The 15,219-nt window shown below is 40.6% G+C and overlaps 1 protein-coding gene across 2 annotated transcripts in view; it reads right to left on the bottom strand.

The window, feature by feature from the left end:
• The window catches only part of LOC117872157 (macrophage mannose receptor 1-like), a 57,413-nt gene that overhangs the window by 20,331 nt on the left and 21,863 nt on the right, over positions 1–15,219 (bottom strand). For both annotated transcript variants that reach the window (XM_034760336.1, XM_034760337.1), the window contains exons 12-20: positions 14,675–14,874; positions 12,925–13,055; positions 11,120–11,207; positions 8,792–8,936; positions 6,676–6,711; positions 6,388–6,551; positions 5,449–5,516; positions 1,600–1,700; positions 324–457 (exon numbers count right to left, since the gene is read on the bottom strand). In XM_034760336.1, the coding sequence (XP_034616227.1) occupies positions 324–457; positions 1,600–1,700; positions 5,449–5,516; positions 6,388–6,551; positions 6,676–6,711; positions 8,792–8,936; positions 11,120–11,207; positions 12,925–13,055; positions 14,675–14,874 (1,067 nt within the window). The remainder of the gene's footprint in view (positions 1–323; positions 458–1,599; positions 1,701–5,448; positions 5,517–6,387; positions 6,552–6,675; positions 6,712–8,791; positions 8,937–11,119; positions 11,208–12,924; positions 13,056–14,674; positions 14,875–15,219) is intronic.

Raw genomic sequence — 15,219 nt, forward strand, 5'->3', positions numbered from 1 at the left:
CCCTAGCTGAGAGGACTGTTTTATATTATCTTTTCAGGTTGACCACTGATAACTTCAGTCCCTAAAATGGGACATAAATTACAGGGGGGGAAAAAGAAAGTGTAAGTTATATCAGCAAAGACTTACAAAGCGTACTTCTGTCTTAAGTAATTCAACCTACAGACTCATTGCTTTGGAGGTTTAAAATGGTATAATATCTCCAAAATGGCCCAGCCTGCCAACTTGGATAATCACTGTCCAACGTAATATTCTAACCATAAAAACATGTCCTTTGTTCACCTACTCTGCCAAATAACAAATATCTTTAGTAAATTGTAATGTACCTTATTGTTAAACAAAAGCCAAGTTTCTGGACAGCCTCCTAGAGGTGCAGGAGCAAATGTTGAGTTGATGGTACTGTTGTGCCTTTCACAGATAAAACCACTTGGATAGCCACAATTTACATCATTCCACAAACCTGAAAAAAATTAACTATAGTAAGTAAATGAATGTATAATATTGATAAATGGAATGATAATCTGACACTTCCTATTTTGTTTAAAAACAGCATTTATATTCTGTAAGAGTAGAATATACACATCTTAAAAACCATTTGTCAGCTAAGCTACTTGGAAAATGTACAAATCTATGTATTGTTCACAAAAAAATAGGTATTTATTGACAGGAGCTGTTCCATACAGTTAGTTACTTGGCCAGTACCCTGTGACAGGGCAATTAAAAATGAACAAGAAATGTGGGGGAGTGGGGGTGGGAGGGGGAAGGAAGAGGGGAAGGAAGTGACTCAAAAGAACAAACTGTTTATATCAAATACTCTTAATTCTGCTTTCTTTCACATGGAGCCTGAATAGGAGAATTTCCAGGGATACAGGTTGAGAAGTAATAGCTTGATGTTTGACAGAAGAATTTTCTGTGGCACAAACAAATTTAAATAGATTTTTTTTTAATAGAGAAAAATATACATTAGAGATGGAACTTTTAGCATCTCCTTTAGGAGATGTTTTAGCATTTTAACCAACTGCTTTGAAATATTTAAGTCTCTCTGGAGTTCAAGGCAAGTCAGGGTTTTCTAGTCTCTTCATTCTACATTGAGTGCTGTGGGATTTCAGACAGCATCTTAAAAACGGAGGGCCTGATTCTCATCTCACTTACACTGATGCAGCCCCTTCACTTCAGCTGGGTTACATTGATGTAACTGAGAGGAAAATTTAGCTCTGAAACTTTCTTTGTTCTGTGAGAATGTTATAGAGCATTTTATAAGATAAGGGTTTTTCCCTTATTATGCAAATGTATGCTCCTCCCTTCTGCACATACTGGATGGTTTTTACCTTCAATCCCACAGACTTCTGCATTTAGTGGTGCTTTTTGTATATAAATTTGTAAAGGGCTTAGGAATGAAAGGTGCAGTATGGCAGCTTTTCAGTAGGCCCATCCCACTTATCCAGCACGAGCCTCTCTCTGGAGAAGTGGTGACAAGCCCTTTAAAAGACTAGATCCAACAGACTACATGATGTGGCGGCAAGCCAGAAACAACCCAGAAAGAGATATCTTAGTTCTGTACACACAAAAAATAAAATCTAAAAACCTAGTCCTGTCACTTACCTACAGTTGATATCATGATCACACAATTTTCATCATTATTTGCAAAATTAGGTTCATTGGGAGCCCAGGCTACGTAATTCACTGGGGTTCCATCCAGCCAGCTAAAAGAAAGGATGTAACAGTAATCATTAATCAAATCACTTTTAGAAAGAGGCACATCAATACATTACAAAAATCATTTGGCAAGAATCCAAAAAGGTATATTCATAATTTCTATGTACAGTTTTAGGTGCATGATGTCCATTAGCAATAATGGGAGTTACATGGCTAAAATCATGAGCATCAGGTCAGGAATTTTTATTTCTTTACTTTGATTATTCCTTTGTTGAGATAAATTATGTAAAACAAATATTACAGATTGGGAAATGTAAAAAAATCAAAAATAATTTCCCATCAATTGATAGAAATCATTAAATAAATTTGGAAACAGTGTTCAAGCAGTTCTAATACAAATAATGAATATCAAATATGGCAATTACTTAAACAGATATGATATATTTTTATAAATGTTTTCTGTTCTTCCAGCTGTGAATTGCTATTGATTTCCCATAAGCAAAAAATGAGATGAGCTACTTATCTGTAATTGTTACTCTCTGAAGATAAATATCTCAATAGGTTACCAATATCTCTTCAGTCTTTGTTCCTGCATAGAGACTTGTAGAAACTCTCTCAGCTTATACCCTTCTACCGCTGTCCCTACCGCTGCCCCAACCTAACGTCCTCCACACTCATTCTCTGTTTTAGGGGGAGGTGAACTACTCCCAAAATAAGTCAACTGAAATGAAAAAAACCAACATCTTATTTTGAATAATTTTTTAAGTGATAAATCAGTCATAAGCACCTGAAAATCATCCCTTCTATGTAAAATTGTGCCAAACAAAAGGATGGGCATGGGGAAAAGTCTCTCTATATATACAGCAGGAGAAAAGCACATGAAACCCTCAGGGCTTCAAAGATTCTGGTTGCACTGGATTCCAGAAAGACATGGAATGTCAGTTGAAGGGCAAATATAATGCCCATCTATAAAAAGGGAAATAAGGACAACCCGGGAAATTACAGACCAGTCAGCTTAACTTCTGTACCCGAAAAGATAATGGAGCAAATAATTAAGAAATTAATTTGCAAAAACCTAGAAGATGAGGTGATAAATAATAGTCAGCATGGATTTGTCAAGAACAAATTGTGTCAAACCAACCTGATAGCTTTCTTTGACGGGGTAACAAGCCTTGTGGATAGGAGGGAAGTGGTAGATGTGGTATATTTTGATTTTAGTAGGGCTTTTGATACTGTCTCACATGACTTTCTTAAACAAACTAGGGAAATACAACCTAAATGAAGCTACTATAAGGTGGGTGCATAACCGGTTGGAAAATTGTTCCCAGAGAGTAGTTATCAGTGGTTCACAATCATGCTGGAAGGGTATAATGAGTGAGGTCCCACAGGTATCGGTTCTGGGTCTGGTTCTGTTCAATATCTTCATCAATGATTCAGATAATGGCAGAGAGAGTACACTTATAAAGTTTGCAGATGATACCAAACTGGGAGGGGTTGCGAATGCTTTGGAGGATTAAAATTCAAAATGATCTGGTTAAACTGGAGAAATGGTCTGAAGTAAATAGGATGAAATTCAATAAGGACAAATGCAAAGTACTCCACTTAGGAAGGAACAATCAGGTGCACACATATAAAATGGGAAATGACTGTCTAGGAAGGAGTACTGTGGAAAGGGATTTGGGTGTCATAGTGGACCACAAGCTAAATATGAGTCAACAGTGCAACACTTGCAAAACATCATTCTGGGATGTATTAGCAGGAGTATTATAAGCAAGACATGAGAATTCATTCTTCCGTTCTACTCTGCGCTGATTAGGGCTCAATCGAAGTATTGTGTCCAGTTCTGGGTGCCACATTTCAGGAAAGATGTGGACAAATTGGAGAAAGTCCAGAGAAGAGCAACAACAATTATTAAAGGTCTAGAAAACATGACCTATGAGGGAAGATTGAAAAAACTGGATTTGTTTAGTCTGGAGAAGAGAAGACAGAGGGGACATGATAACAGTTTTCAAGTACATAAAAGGTTCTTCCAAGGAGGAGGGAGAAAAACTGTTCTTCTTAACCTCTGAGGATAGGACAAGAAGCAACGGGTTTAAATTGCAGCAAGGGCAGTTTAGGTTGAACATTAGGAAAAACTTCCTAACTGTCAGAGTGGTTAAGCACAGGAATAAATTGCCTAAGGAGGTTGTGGAATCTCCATCACTGGGGATTTTTAAGAGCAGGTTGGACAAACACCTGTCAGGGATGGTCTAGATAATACTTAGTCCTGCCCTTGAATACAGGGGACTGGACTAGATGACCTCTCGAGGTCCCTTCCAGTTCTATGATTCTAAGTCAGGAACCAGAAGAAAGCTTTGACAAAATAATGATGACATATGGCAGCTTTGATAGCACAGTGAGATGCAAAGAGGTGACATGAAGCATCATGGAGAGCAGATGCAACCCATGCCTGCTTGGTGTGGTGCTCTATTCCACTCTAGTAGCCCCTAGACCAGGGGTAGGGAACCTATAGCCTGCAGCTTAATTTAATCCAGCCTGCTGCCAGTCTCTGCACTGCAGGCTGGAAGTCCTGAGCCTCAGCACCCCTCCTTCCCCGGTTAAAAGTCCGGTCGGCTCCACATAGCTCCTGAAAGCAACCAGCATGTCCCTGCAGCCCGTAGAAGCAGGGGCGATCAGGGAAGCTCCGCATGCTGCCCCCATCCCCAGCACCGGTTCCACAGCTCCCACTGGCCGGCCACTTCTGGGAACAGCACAGAGCCAGGGCAGGCAGGAAGCCTGCCTTAGTCCTGCTCCCGCCTAGGAGCCACCTGCGGTAAGTACCACCCAGCTAGAGCCCGCACCCTGAAACCCCCCCCCCCGGTCAGAACCCCCCCCCCCACCCCCACCCCCCCCCCCACCCCCCCCCCCATACTCCCTGCCCCAGTCTGACCCCCCCCCCGCCCCCTAACTCCTTCCCAGACCCTGTACCTACCCCCCCCCTCCACATCCCAATCTCCTCCCCTGAGCCCACTCCTGCACTCCAAACCTCTTGGCCCCAGCCTGGAGTCCCCTCCTGCACCTCAAACGCCTCATCCCCAGTCCCACCCTAGAGCCTGCACCCCCAGCTGGAGTCCTTACCCTCTCCTTCACCTCAGCCCCCTACCCCAGCCCAAAGCCCCCTCCTGCACCCTGAACCCATTTATGGCCCCACCCCAGAGCCTAGGAGAAGCCCCTAGCCTCCGTGCCCCCCCATCCCGCTGGGCTGTGTGTGGCCCGTGACTGATCTTTTTCTGTGAGTCAATGGCCCCCGATAGTAAAAAGGTTCCCTACCCCTTCCCTAGACCATCTAGAGATTGATGAGTCTGCTACAGCCTTAGCTAAGAGATCTGTGGCTTTTAGCTCATGCAGTAGAGGCTCATACACTAAGGGCTGGTCTACATTACCCGCCGGATTGGCAGGCAGCGATCTATCCAGCGGGGGACGATTTATCGTGTCTAGTATAGCTTCAGAGGTCCCAGGTTTGATCCTGCCTGCCAACGGCCAGGGTCTATCGGTGTTATACAGGAGTCTGCACAGCTGGAGAGATGATAGCTTTCCTAAGGGAGATATAGTCAGAAAGGAACTGATTACCAGAGCACTTTCCACTTATTCAGCCACTTATGGTCACTCTTCTGCTAAGATTAGTCCACAACTAACTATAACTGAGTTATCATCAACTCTTGAAAATGGTAGCATTTATAGACCCTTCACTTTTGATGACCTAAATACAATTTATTTTGCTACATGTTAAAAGCCTAGATGTTCATATTTACTTACCTAAACCTTTTATCAAGACTCACTGTTAAACCAATGAAATATGATCTGGTCTTATGCGGAAAGATACCCTAAAATAAGAAGATGACATTTTAATTAAATAATTCCTTTATATGTCATAAAGAGGTCTTAGGCAAAACAAGCAGCCATTCTCTTTCAATTGATTAGGTGGGTACTGTACAGTCTGAAGAGAAGACAATAATTGAAATCGATGGGATTTAATCATGAATTTAAAGGTAAGCATGTACTTAAATGCTATTCTAAATAGAGGTGGATTTAATCACATGCTTAAATATTTTCCTGAATCAGAGCCTAAATCTATATTTAGGTATCTCAGTAAAAGTGGTCTGCTTTTCAGAGGTCTTGAGTACCAACAACTCACACGGAAGTCTGAAGTCATTAGGAACTGCAGACAGTCAGCACCACCTTTAATTAGGTCCCTAAATACTGCATAATTGTGTAACAACTTCCGATCCTCAATTTCCACATCTCTAAAACAGGGACAGTGATATTTATCCATGTACTCGGGGTGCTGTGAGACAGAAATTATGTTTGTCCAGTGTCATATTAGTGTAAATTACTACTAAGGCTAGTCACATACAGAGAACTCAGGAGCTCCAGGAATCCACAACCTTATGACGCTTCTTCCACTAGGTCAGACTGACTCAAGGGGCACTTGATAGACAAGCGAACACACCTGGTTGACATTTTTCTCAAATGTGAACAATTTCACAAGTAACTAGGTATATTTTGGAGGAAGTCCCATAAATTCAACAGCAGGCAAATTTCATCATCATCAAAAAAAAAAAATTCATGGCTCCACTCCCCTCAAGACAACATGTCTCAATTTGTGTTTTCCAACGGTTCAGAAACATAATATCAAAAGTATCTATTTCCCAGTATGCTAAATTATTTATTTCTGAAATAAATGTTTTTTCTTACAGTTTTCCATAGAAACTTTCTTTCACTTTCACTCTCAATTACAGCAAGATCCGCAAAATTCTTCTGGCAGAACTCTCGGGCTTTTTCCATAGGCACCTCATTTCTGCTGAAAAAATACTGTTTGTCTTCATATATAATCCATCCATCTTTAGTGGTCTGATATTCTGGAAAGTAAATAATGTATCCATAAATTCTACATCTGTAGCACAAAACATTTATTCTACAATAGCAGTTTTATTAAGAGTTAATATCCCTCCCCCAAAAAATGAATTAAAAAAAAAAGCTTACCATACTTGCTAATTGGTTCTGATTTTAATGATACTCCTGCAGAACAAGAGAAAATCTGAATGTGTAAGGTACGTCATGCATATTCTTCAAGGAAAATTTATTTTATACAGTGATTTCATGCAAAGAAATGCAGTGTTAATTAAGATGTTTTAGACACCATCACAATGTTAATGTTTTTCAATCAGAAAAATATCATGGTAGGCACAGTCAATGGTTATGTTTAAATTCTATCAACTGCAGCAGAAAATGGATCTAACATCCAGAGCGACCCATTCACCACAATCTAAATAAGTTTTTAATTAAATTTACTCCAGTGTCATAGTGCCTGAATGTTGTTAAGATGAGAGGAAGTGTGAATATATGGATCATCAGCCATTTATTTTGATTGATCAGTTCTGATGGAACAAGATACCCATGGCTTTTGGCCATTGCTTTTCTGAGAAGCACTTGATTTCTTACTCAAGGGAGCTTAGAGCATTTCTGTCATGTGCCCATCCAGCAGTGATAGCAATAATGCTGATTCCAGTGGGAATGTGTCTGTTCCACCGACAGTTACTTTAGATGGAAACCAGGCAAAGCTACTGGACTTCTTGCCAAACCAGCTGGCTCCCAAAGCTGCCTGGCTTGCTGGGCTCCCTCTGCTAGCAGGCTACTGGGCTGTGTGGCTCCCACGCTGCCTGCCCAGTAGGGAGGCAGCTTTCCTGGGTGGCTGGCTGCTTGGTTTGCTGGATCCTGGTCTGCTTGCTTGCTGGGCTCCCCAGTATGCCAGGAACCCCCAGCTAGCTGGTCCCTGGATGCCCTATTCCCCAGTTGGCTAGCTCCCAGGGCAGCTCACTTGGTGAACATGAGGGCTCCCTGATTCTCCTGGCCACCAGGCTCCTTGACCTCTGAGGCTTCCTTGTTTTCCAGCTCCTTGGGCTGCGTTACCTGTCTGGCAAACAGGTGGCTCTCTGGTTCCCTAAGCTGTCCAAGCATCCATCTGGCAGATTGCCCAGCTCCCTAGGCTCCTCAGCTAAACAGCTCTCTGGCCAGACTTGTCTAAAATGACCCAATGAGACAGCTTCTAAAGCTTCAACATGTTGCAGATAGAGAAGAAATCTTCACATCAAACATTGGCAAAAAGATTACTAAGCCCAAAAAAACAAACACAAACCTGCTGCTCCGATCTGCGTGTGAACTGAAATCCGGCTAATTTTGAATGGCTTCAACTTTTGCATTAAAATTTTTGCAAAGTTCTAGTTTGATAACAATTTAACTATGTGAAGCTTAACCCTCCCCCCAACTTTGGTTACATTAGAGTAACACTCTTCAACCAAAAGGGGTTGTCCTTATACAACTGAGAGGAGAATTTGGCCTTCTACATTTAAATTAAGGAAGCCAATTTATTTTCCTCCCCTCATGCCCTTTTGTAAAACACTAATCAAACATTACATTTCAAAAATGTACAAGTGTGGATTTTTCAGGTAATTTCTATGACTATACAAGTCATAATTATTTATATATTGTACCAGAAAAAAATAATTAAATTTAAAAACTACTACAAAGTATTTCCAGATATTTTCATCAATGTTACTAGACACAGTTGTGTTACCAAACACAAGAAAACAAGCTTAATCTCAATTAGAAAAGCACATAAGGTTCCAGAGATACTATCTCATCTAAACAGATTAGTCCGAACTCTCTGATCTAATCCACAATTGTTTTCAGTTGCTTCCAGTGCCACTCAATACAAATATTCACACACAGAGGTAAGAGGATACTCAATCTATGGTTATTTCTGAAACCCTTCCTTTGTTAGGGAGACTTATACAAGTATAAAAACAAATGTTTCACAGAACACACCATAATTATTAATAGTGTTAACTTTTATGGTATGAACCTATAAAGAACATTAACCAACCACATATTGAATTTGTTTTCTATAGGACATATACAAACTCACCAGTTATATATATGCCTTTTATTTAGGCATATGCATGTTCAACTGCATGTAACCTTAAGTAAAGTATAGTTTTCAAAATCTCACCTCTTTAATTTGTAATTAGCCCACCAAAGGGACTTTTTAGAAAAAAAAAATCTGTTTAATTTTCTTATTTATAGGGGGAAGCAATCCTACCTTTTTTTATCTGACAAATCCAGTCATGCAGCATTTCGCAAGATGCTTTCCCCCAATATAAGGAAAAACTGTATCCTTGGACCACTCCACAATCTTTGTCTCCTTTCTGGTTTCTTAATCTCTCTCCCCAGTCTGTGTACCTTACCTATTGTAGAAAACGGCTTAGTTACTATTTTTGCCTTAAAGAGGGATGGTGTTTGTTTTCTGCATTGTCATGCAAGAGTGACCAGGGCTTGTTTTACAGATTTAGTCTCTTATTCAATGGGACTGGGAAAGCAGGAGTGTAGTGGAAACAACGTGCTCAACACTTGTGAGGATGAGCATAGTTTCAGGCATAGCATAGTGAGCCACTGGTGGACTGAGATTATCTTCAGTGGGAGTAAAATGAAGCATTTCTTGCTGTGAAGAGCTTTACATCCTGTCTGCAGTCTGAGGACACAATGTCAGGGTAGGAACAGACAAGTGCACTTGCTTCTCTGGCTGCAAGTTTCATCCAGCCTCACTGCTGTTGTTTCTGTATGTGCTGGATAAACTTCACTTGACCACCTGCATGATAGAGCTGTCTTGTGGCTATTAAACAGACACTGGTAGAGAGTCTCCCCCTGCTTCTGCCCTTGTACATTGCTGTAATGGCAGCCTGATGCTGCATCCCTTGCAAGCTCCAGCACAAGAAGCAATGTGGGGATGGGAGAGAACTCTTCACAGCACTGATTGAGATACTGGGATTCTACAAGCTGCAGAACAGCCCGTCTGCAGCCAGGTAAGGCTGCTGTAAATCAGAGCACCCCACAGCTGGCATCTGGGGGCACAGAGATTGCTTAAAGCCATGTTTACCTCCCCTCCCCTTGACCTGCACTTTCTGTGTTTTGCGTCCAAGAGTAGCAGCAGAGTGTCTTCCTAGATCCATAAGTGATGGGAATTGTTAAAATCTCCCTTTGTGAGGAAAAGTTACCTGCATCTCCAAAACAAGCAGGGACTAGGCCCCTGCTCAGGAAATTGTCACTTGAAGTTAACAATCTCACAAGCATTCACCCTGACTCACACCTTCCTTTGTTGGGAATGAGCATTGTGGTACAATGCTGAAGGTTGAGGGTTCAATCCCTGCTGATGGTGTATAATCAGCTGATGCATAATGGGGCAAGGTTGTTAGAGTTGCACATAATAGAATCGTTTTTTCCTTTGGAAATTAAACACGCTCAAAGAATTTTAAAAGAAAGTTACGAGTATTTAAGTTAAAGTCAAACATTGGAAAATGAGGAATGCCTAAATATTCATGTTTTCCAAAGGAACCCTCTCATAGTCAGGGCATAGGATGGAAAAGGGCACAAAGGGGAAGACTTACGGTTGTGTGGGCAACTGTGAATCTGGCGTTTCCTTACTTTCAAATGCTTGACCTTGCAACCTAAATCATTTTTATTTTAACATCTTTTCTTGTATGTAATTCTTTATAAAGCCCTGAATCCTTTTGGACATGGCTATCTCGGAGACCCCACTCCTTAGACTCCCAACTCCTCACTCCAAGGTAACACCTGCATTTCACTGCAATTCTCTTGCTGCCTTTCTCTATGGCTGACCTCCTGGGGGTTAGTAGAAGGGTGTTGTTAGTGAAGGGCTCACAGCTCTGGAATTTGAGCCCTTTTGCAGTCAAACTGAGCCTGTCTTTTAGGACATGGTCCACTTATTTTTTTCTTGGTTTGGGTCTGTAACCAGGAGTAATACCTGTAATATCCTGGGAAGGTAGTGGTGGCAGTGGTGGGAGAGGAGGGGATGACTGCAAATTTTGTAATAAATGTCAGATAACATGATGTTGGTCACAACAACAAGCAAGCATATAAGTATTAGACATCTACTGTTCCCAGGATTCAAGGCTAATGCTAGTGGTATTAGAAACCTCTTGTACATGCTTTGGCTTTCAAAAGCAATGACTGGAGATCTTTGGTTTCCCTTAGAAAGGATAGTATGCTCTATATGCTTTGACATGAACAAGGCAACTGACTCTAACTGAAGTCTGTAGTTGGAGTAGTGAATAGTAGAAGAAGCATTTCTTCAGGAAAGGCTGGGAGCTCAGTTGGGTGGCCCGGGGCCCCAATCCTGAAAACACACGCATGCTTAACTTTACTACCATGAGTATCCCATGGATTTCAAAGTGATCAATGTTCAAATGTGCCATTGGTTTCAATGGGACACTCAGAGTAGTAAAAGTGAAGTGTTGGCAGGATTAGGGCCTATGAGAGGAGGGAGAGGAGACAACAGGAATAGGCTGAGATAAGAATAGAGAAAAAAAGACATCCTGAACGCAGAAATGTGGTTAAAAATTAAATTACTCACCGGAGAGCCATCACTCCATGCAAATCCTTCGTCAGTATTCAAGGAAAATATACCAATCCAATAAGTACTATATAAGGATCCACCTTTTCTAGTATATATTACAGGAAGAGAACAGTATATAAATAGGTATAAGTATAGTTTATATAATCAAAAACCAGAGGTGAAAGCAAGAGCCAGCACGCCATGCTGGACCAGACCGGCTGGTGATTTAAAGGGCCCAAGGCTCCCCGCAGCGGCCGGAGCCCCAGGCCCTTTAAATCACCGCCGGAGCCCCGCTGCCAGAGCCCCAGGGTAGCGGCAGCAGGGCTCTGGCGGGGATTTAAAGGACCTGGGGCTCCCCGCAGCAGCAGAAGGAATCCCACTGATTTCAGTGAGCGTCGGATCAGGACCTTACAGTACTTCAACAAGTTCTCTATAGAAATACCTTATTATCCATCAAGGAGATCAATTGACATTTTGCAGTTTTCAATTGAAAATTCAAATTATTTACTGCTGACAGTATCATCAGATCAAACTCATTGGTATCTGATATGACCAATGCAATGCCCTGGAATCATGGAGTATTCAAAAACTATTGTATTAACTTCATAAATGTTATCAATATCTTTATGGGCAGACTAGTGACTTTTATCCTGGCTCAATGGGTAAGATTAAGGATGTTTATTGAAGGAATTTAAGACAAGGGGGATAAAACACAGGTAACAAGTATTTGCTAGTCCCTCTGGGAATAGCATAAACTGGTTTGATCTGGTTCAAGAAGTGTAAGATAACAAAGGACTTGAAATCATGTAAAGTATCAGCTTTGACCAGAGACAGAGACAGTGACTCACACTCTATCCAAGAATGGACAGACTGGAGATTGTAACCAAGACAGACAGGCCACACAGAAAAAACCTGAAGTAATTCAAACCTACCAGAGCCTCTATGTGATAAGTGAGGCATGTGTAGAAGCAGTTTATTATTTTTAAGATGTGTATTATCTGTAATACTTTTATCTGAAAAAATAATACTTTGCTTTATTGAAAGGTGGATGGTCACTAGATAACTCTGCCATTGCCCCTGAAAGAACAGAATGGCAGGTGCTGAACTAAACTCAGACCCGCTGAGTTGGTCACAGTTCATTACAGGAGACTGCAGCCTAAGGACCTGGTCTGGAGCGAGAGGATCACGAGATTCCACCCTGACAAAGGTGATGATGGCTAGAGGCCTGAGACCTAAATAGGAGTGCTCTTCAGGAGGCGACAAAGAGGTCAGAGATGTCGTTAACCAGGGAACTGTGATATATGTACAGGAGAGGCCCCAGAGAAGGAATTACCACATACTGATTCCATAGAGGAGGCTGATGAATTAAAACTAAAACTATTAATGTTGATCTTAACCTTTGTTTCTTCTGTATTGTGTCTTCTTTTAAGAAAGAAAAATGTCTGTCAATTCAGGGCTGCCTTTTTTTTTTTTGAAAATGGTTCAATCAGTGATTAGTTAAAGATGAGTCACAAAAGTTGGCCCTATTTTCTTTTCCTATTTTTGTAAATATAGCTGTTTTTGCACAAATGAGCTCTGGACCAATTTCTATTCTCCCAAACCATATTTCATATATCATGACACTGATGTATGAAGCTCCTGTATATACCCAAGCTATTGTTTTTAAATGTGACCACTAAGAAAAATTAATAATTTGAGTGTTGACTAACACAGAGGATTTTTCTGCTTTTACAGACTAACTATTTCACAAAGGATAAAAGAGCATTTCTAATTATTATTATTTGACATATCATTAATTATATTAAAATATAATAGATACATACTTTATTGCAGTTTTTATTATACGATTTTCCTCCTTACTCTGGATGGTAGTCAGATCTCCTCCTATTTCTCTGCAAAAATCTCGAGCTTCAAACCATGTTTTCTTTTGTTGTTGTGTATTCTTACAAAAACACTAAAGAGAATATAGTTTACAATACAATATTCTATACTACGTTATATTATAAAATCAAGAAACAGCTCTTTTCCTTAAAAATGGGATTTTGTACAGCTAAACAAGTCAAAGAGTATGTTATGTACTGGTAACAGGTTACAGAGTGCTCTATTTGTAAATTTAACTGTTTCACTTTGCATGGAGCTCTATCACTCACTCACAGAAGTGAGGCATATTGGGGAGGATTTGTAGCTGTTAGAATAGTAGAGAAGGAAAGAAGTCAGTTTACAACTCATAGGAGCTGTGGAAGTGCCAAGGATACCCTGTGACATGAGTGGGAAGGAGAATTGTCAGAGATGAGAAAAAGTGGAGTGAGGAGCATCTGGATATGCTGACTAGGGTGGCTTAGGCCTCACAAGAAAAGGTTTGAGCAGTGGGTGAGCACAGGGCTGACCGGACCAATACGGGGATAATGGAACCAGAATCAAAATTACCTTTGTTTGGGTTTGTTTAAAAAACAAAAAATTACAAAACTAAAACAAGACAGGACAGGGTCTCCTAAAAGAAAAACTATTAACATCTTACATTTAGTACTCTTTGTTCTGTAGAATCCCAAAGCATGTTGAAAACACTTTGCACCCAGTCCTGCGCTTCTTTCTTAGATCATTTCAAATGTCTTCTAAAAAAGACTTCTTTCTTACGTCTTTGGACATCTGCCATCTATCATTTTTCATTTGAGGTGCTCAGAGCTCCTCCCAAACATTAATTTAAATTAACCCATCAGCATCCCTGATAGATGTTAGCCTAAAGAATATGGGTAACGTCCTGTTCTTATCATGGGCCAAGTTTGAGACTCTCTCTCCTGCCTTGGGTGAACTTAATATTTGTGTTCCCATACCATCTATCCTTATATCCCATCCTGTCATGAGTGCAAATATGGAACTCCTTACTCACAATGGTGAGCATGACTCACATAAATAATCCCACTGATGCCAAGCTTTGTTGTTTGTATTATTTAAACCAGCATTTTAGCATTTCCCTTTTTATTAAGTATTTTTTTAGAAATACTAGATCTGCTCTGTGTTTGTTGTTCTCTCTTTTCCTGTAGTTGCCTTAACTCATTTTTTCTTTTCGTAGACTGAATGTCTTGATGTATTTTGTTCCTTCTTCCCTCCCCCCCCCCAATTTTTTACTGAAGTTTTTTTTCCTCTAGTGTATAATCTTCCTGTCTTTTTCTTCCTTTTACTCCATTCCCCTTCTTTCTTTTCTTCTCTTGTTCTGGGTTGTGTTCTTTAACCACTTTCCTCCCTTTCAATCACCTTCCTTGTCAGTCTCTCCCTCCTTTCTTTTCCACTCTCCAATATTCACATTCACAGCAATATTCACTCACACTAGTACCAACACCTCACATAGAAGGACTGCCTTCCTTGTCCATCCCCAGGTCAGAGGATATTACTGGACAGCTGATCTTCTTCCATTCCTGGGTGGGTGTGGAATTGAGCTGGATCTTTAGGACTGAGTTCAGTTATCTGAGGCGAGCTTGGTCTAATCTCAGATAAGGCAGAGAGAACTGGGTCCCCTCCTTTCCTTAAAATCAAGAGTGAAGCCTCTCACCCTCCACTGACTAGTTTAGAACTTACTTTGAAGCATAAACTACTATAAGCGCTTGATTCCCAACCCTGTGGGCATGTGGGAGAAGGAGTTGTTGGAGAAACAGTAGGTGGTGTTGCTCCCTCAGCCCATTGTTTACAGAGAAATGTTTCCACCATCTCACAATTAAGAACATCCCATAATCCAGCTGCAGTTCCGGTTCTCATAGCAACACAGCCTGGCTTTCTTCCTTAATGAGAAAAAGGTAGGACAAATTAGTTGACAATAATATAACATATTAATTGATTATTATTGATATATTTACAGCAGTACTTTTTAATAGCATTGTAATATTTACATGGTAGACAATGGTCTGAAGACAGTCCCTGCCCTGAGTAGCTCAAAAAAAAAATGAAACTTCTAGTTAACTTAATAAGACATTTTATGAGGTAAAAGATGGAGATTTTAATGCAAAGGCATTCAGGACGTGATTTCCCATTTACACTTGGGCTCGTTTACTATTCTAGTCATGTAAAGGGCCTTAATGTGAGTGTAAATACCAGGGCTCTGCTCTGGCTGTGTAAAGTGGCTTTAG

The sequence above is a fragment of the Trachemys scripta genome, chromosome 2 (genome assembly GCF_013100865.1).
Source record: "Trachemys scripta elegans isolate TJP31775 chromosome 2, CAS_Tse_1.0, whole genome shotgun sequence".
Taxonomy (NCBI): Eukaryota; Metazoa; Chordata; order Testudines; family Emydidae; genus Trachemys; species Trachemys scripta.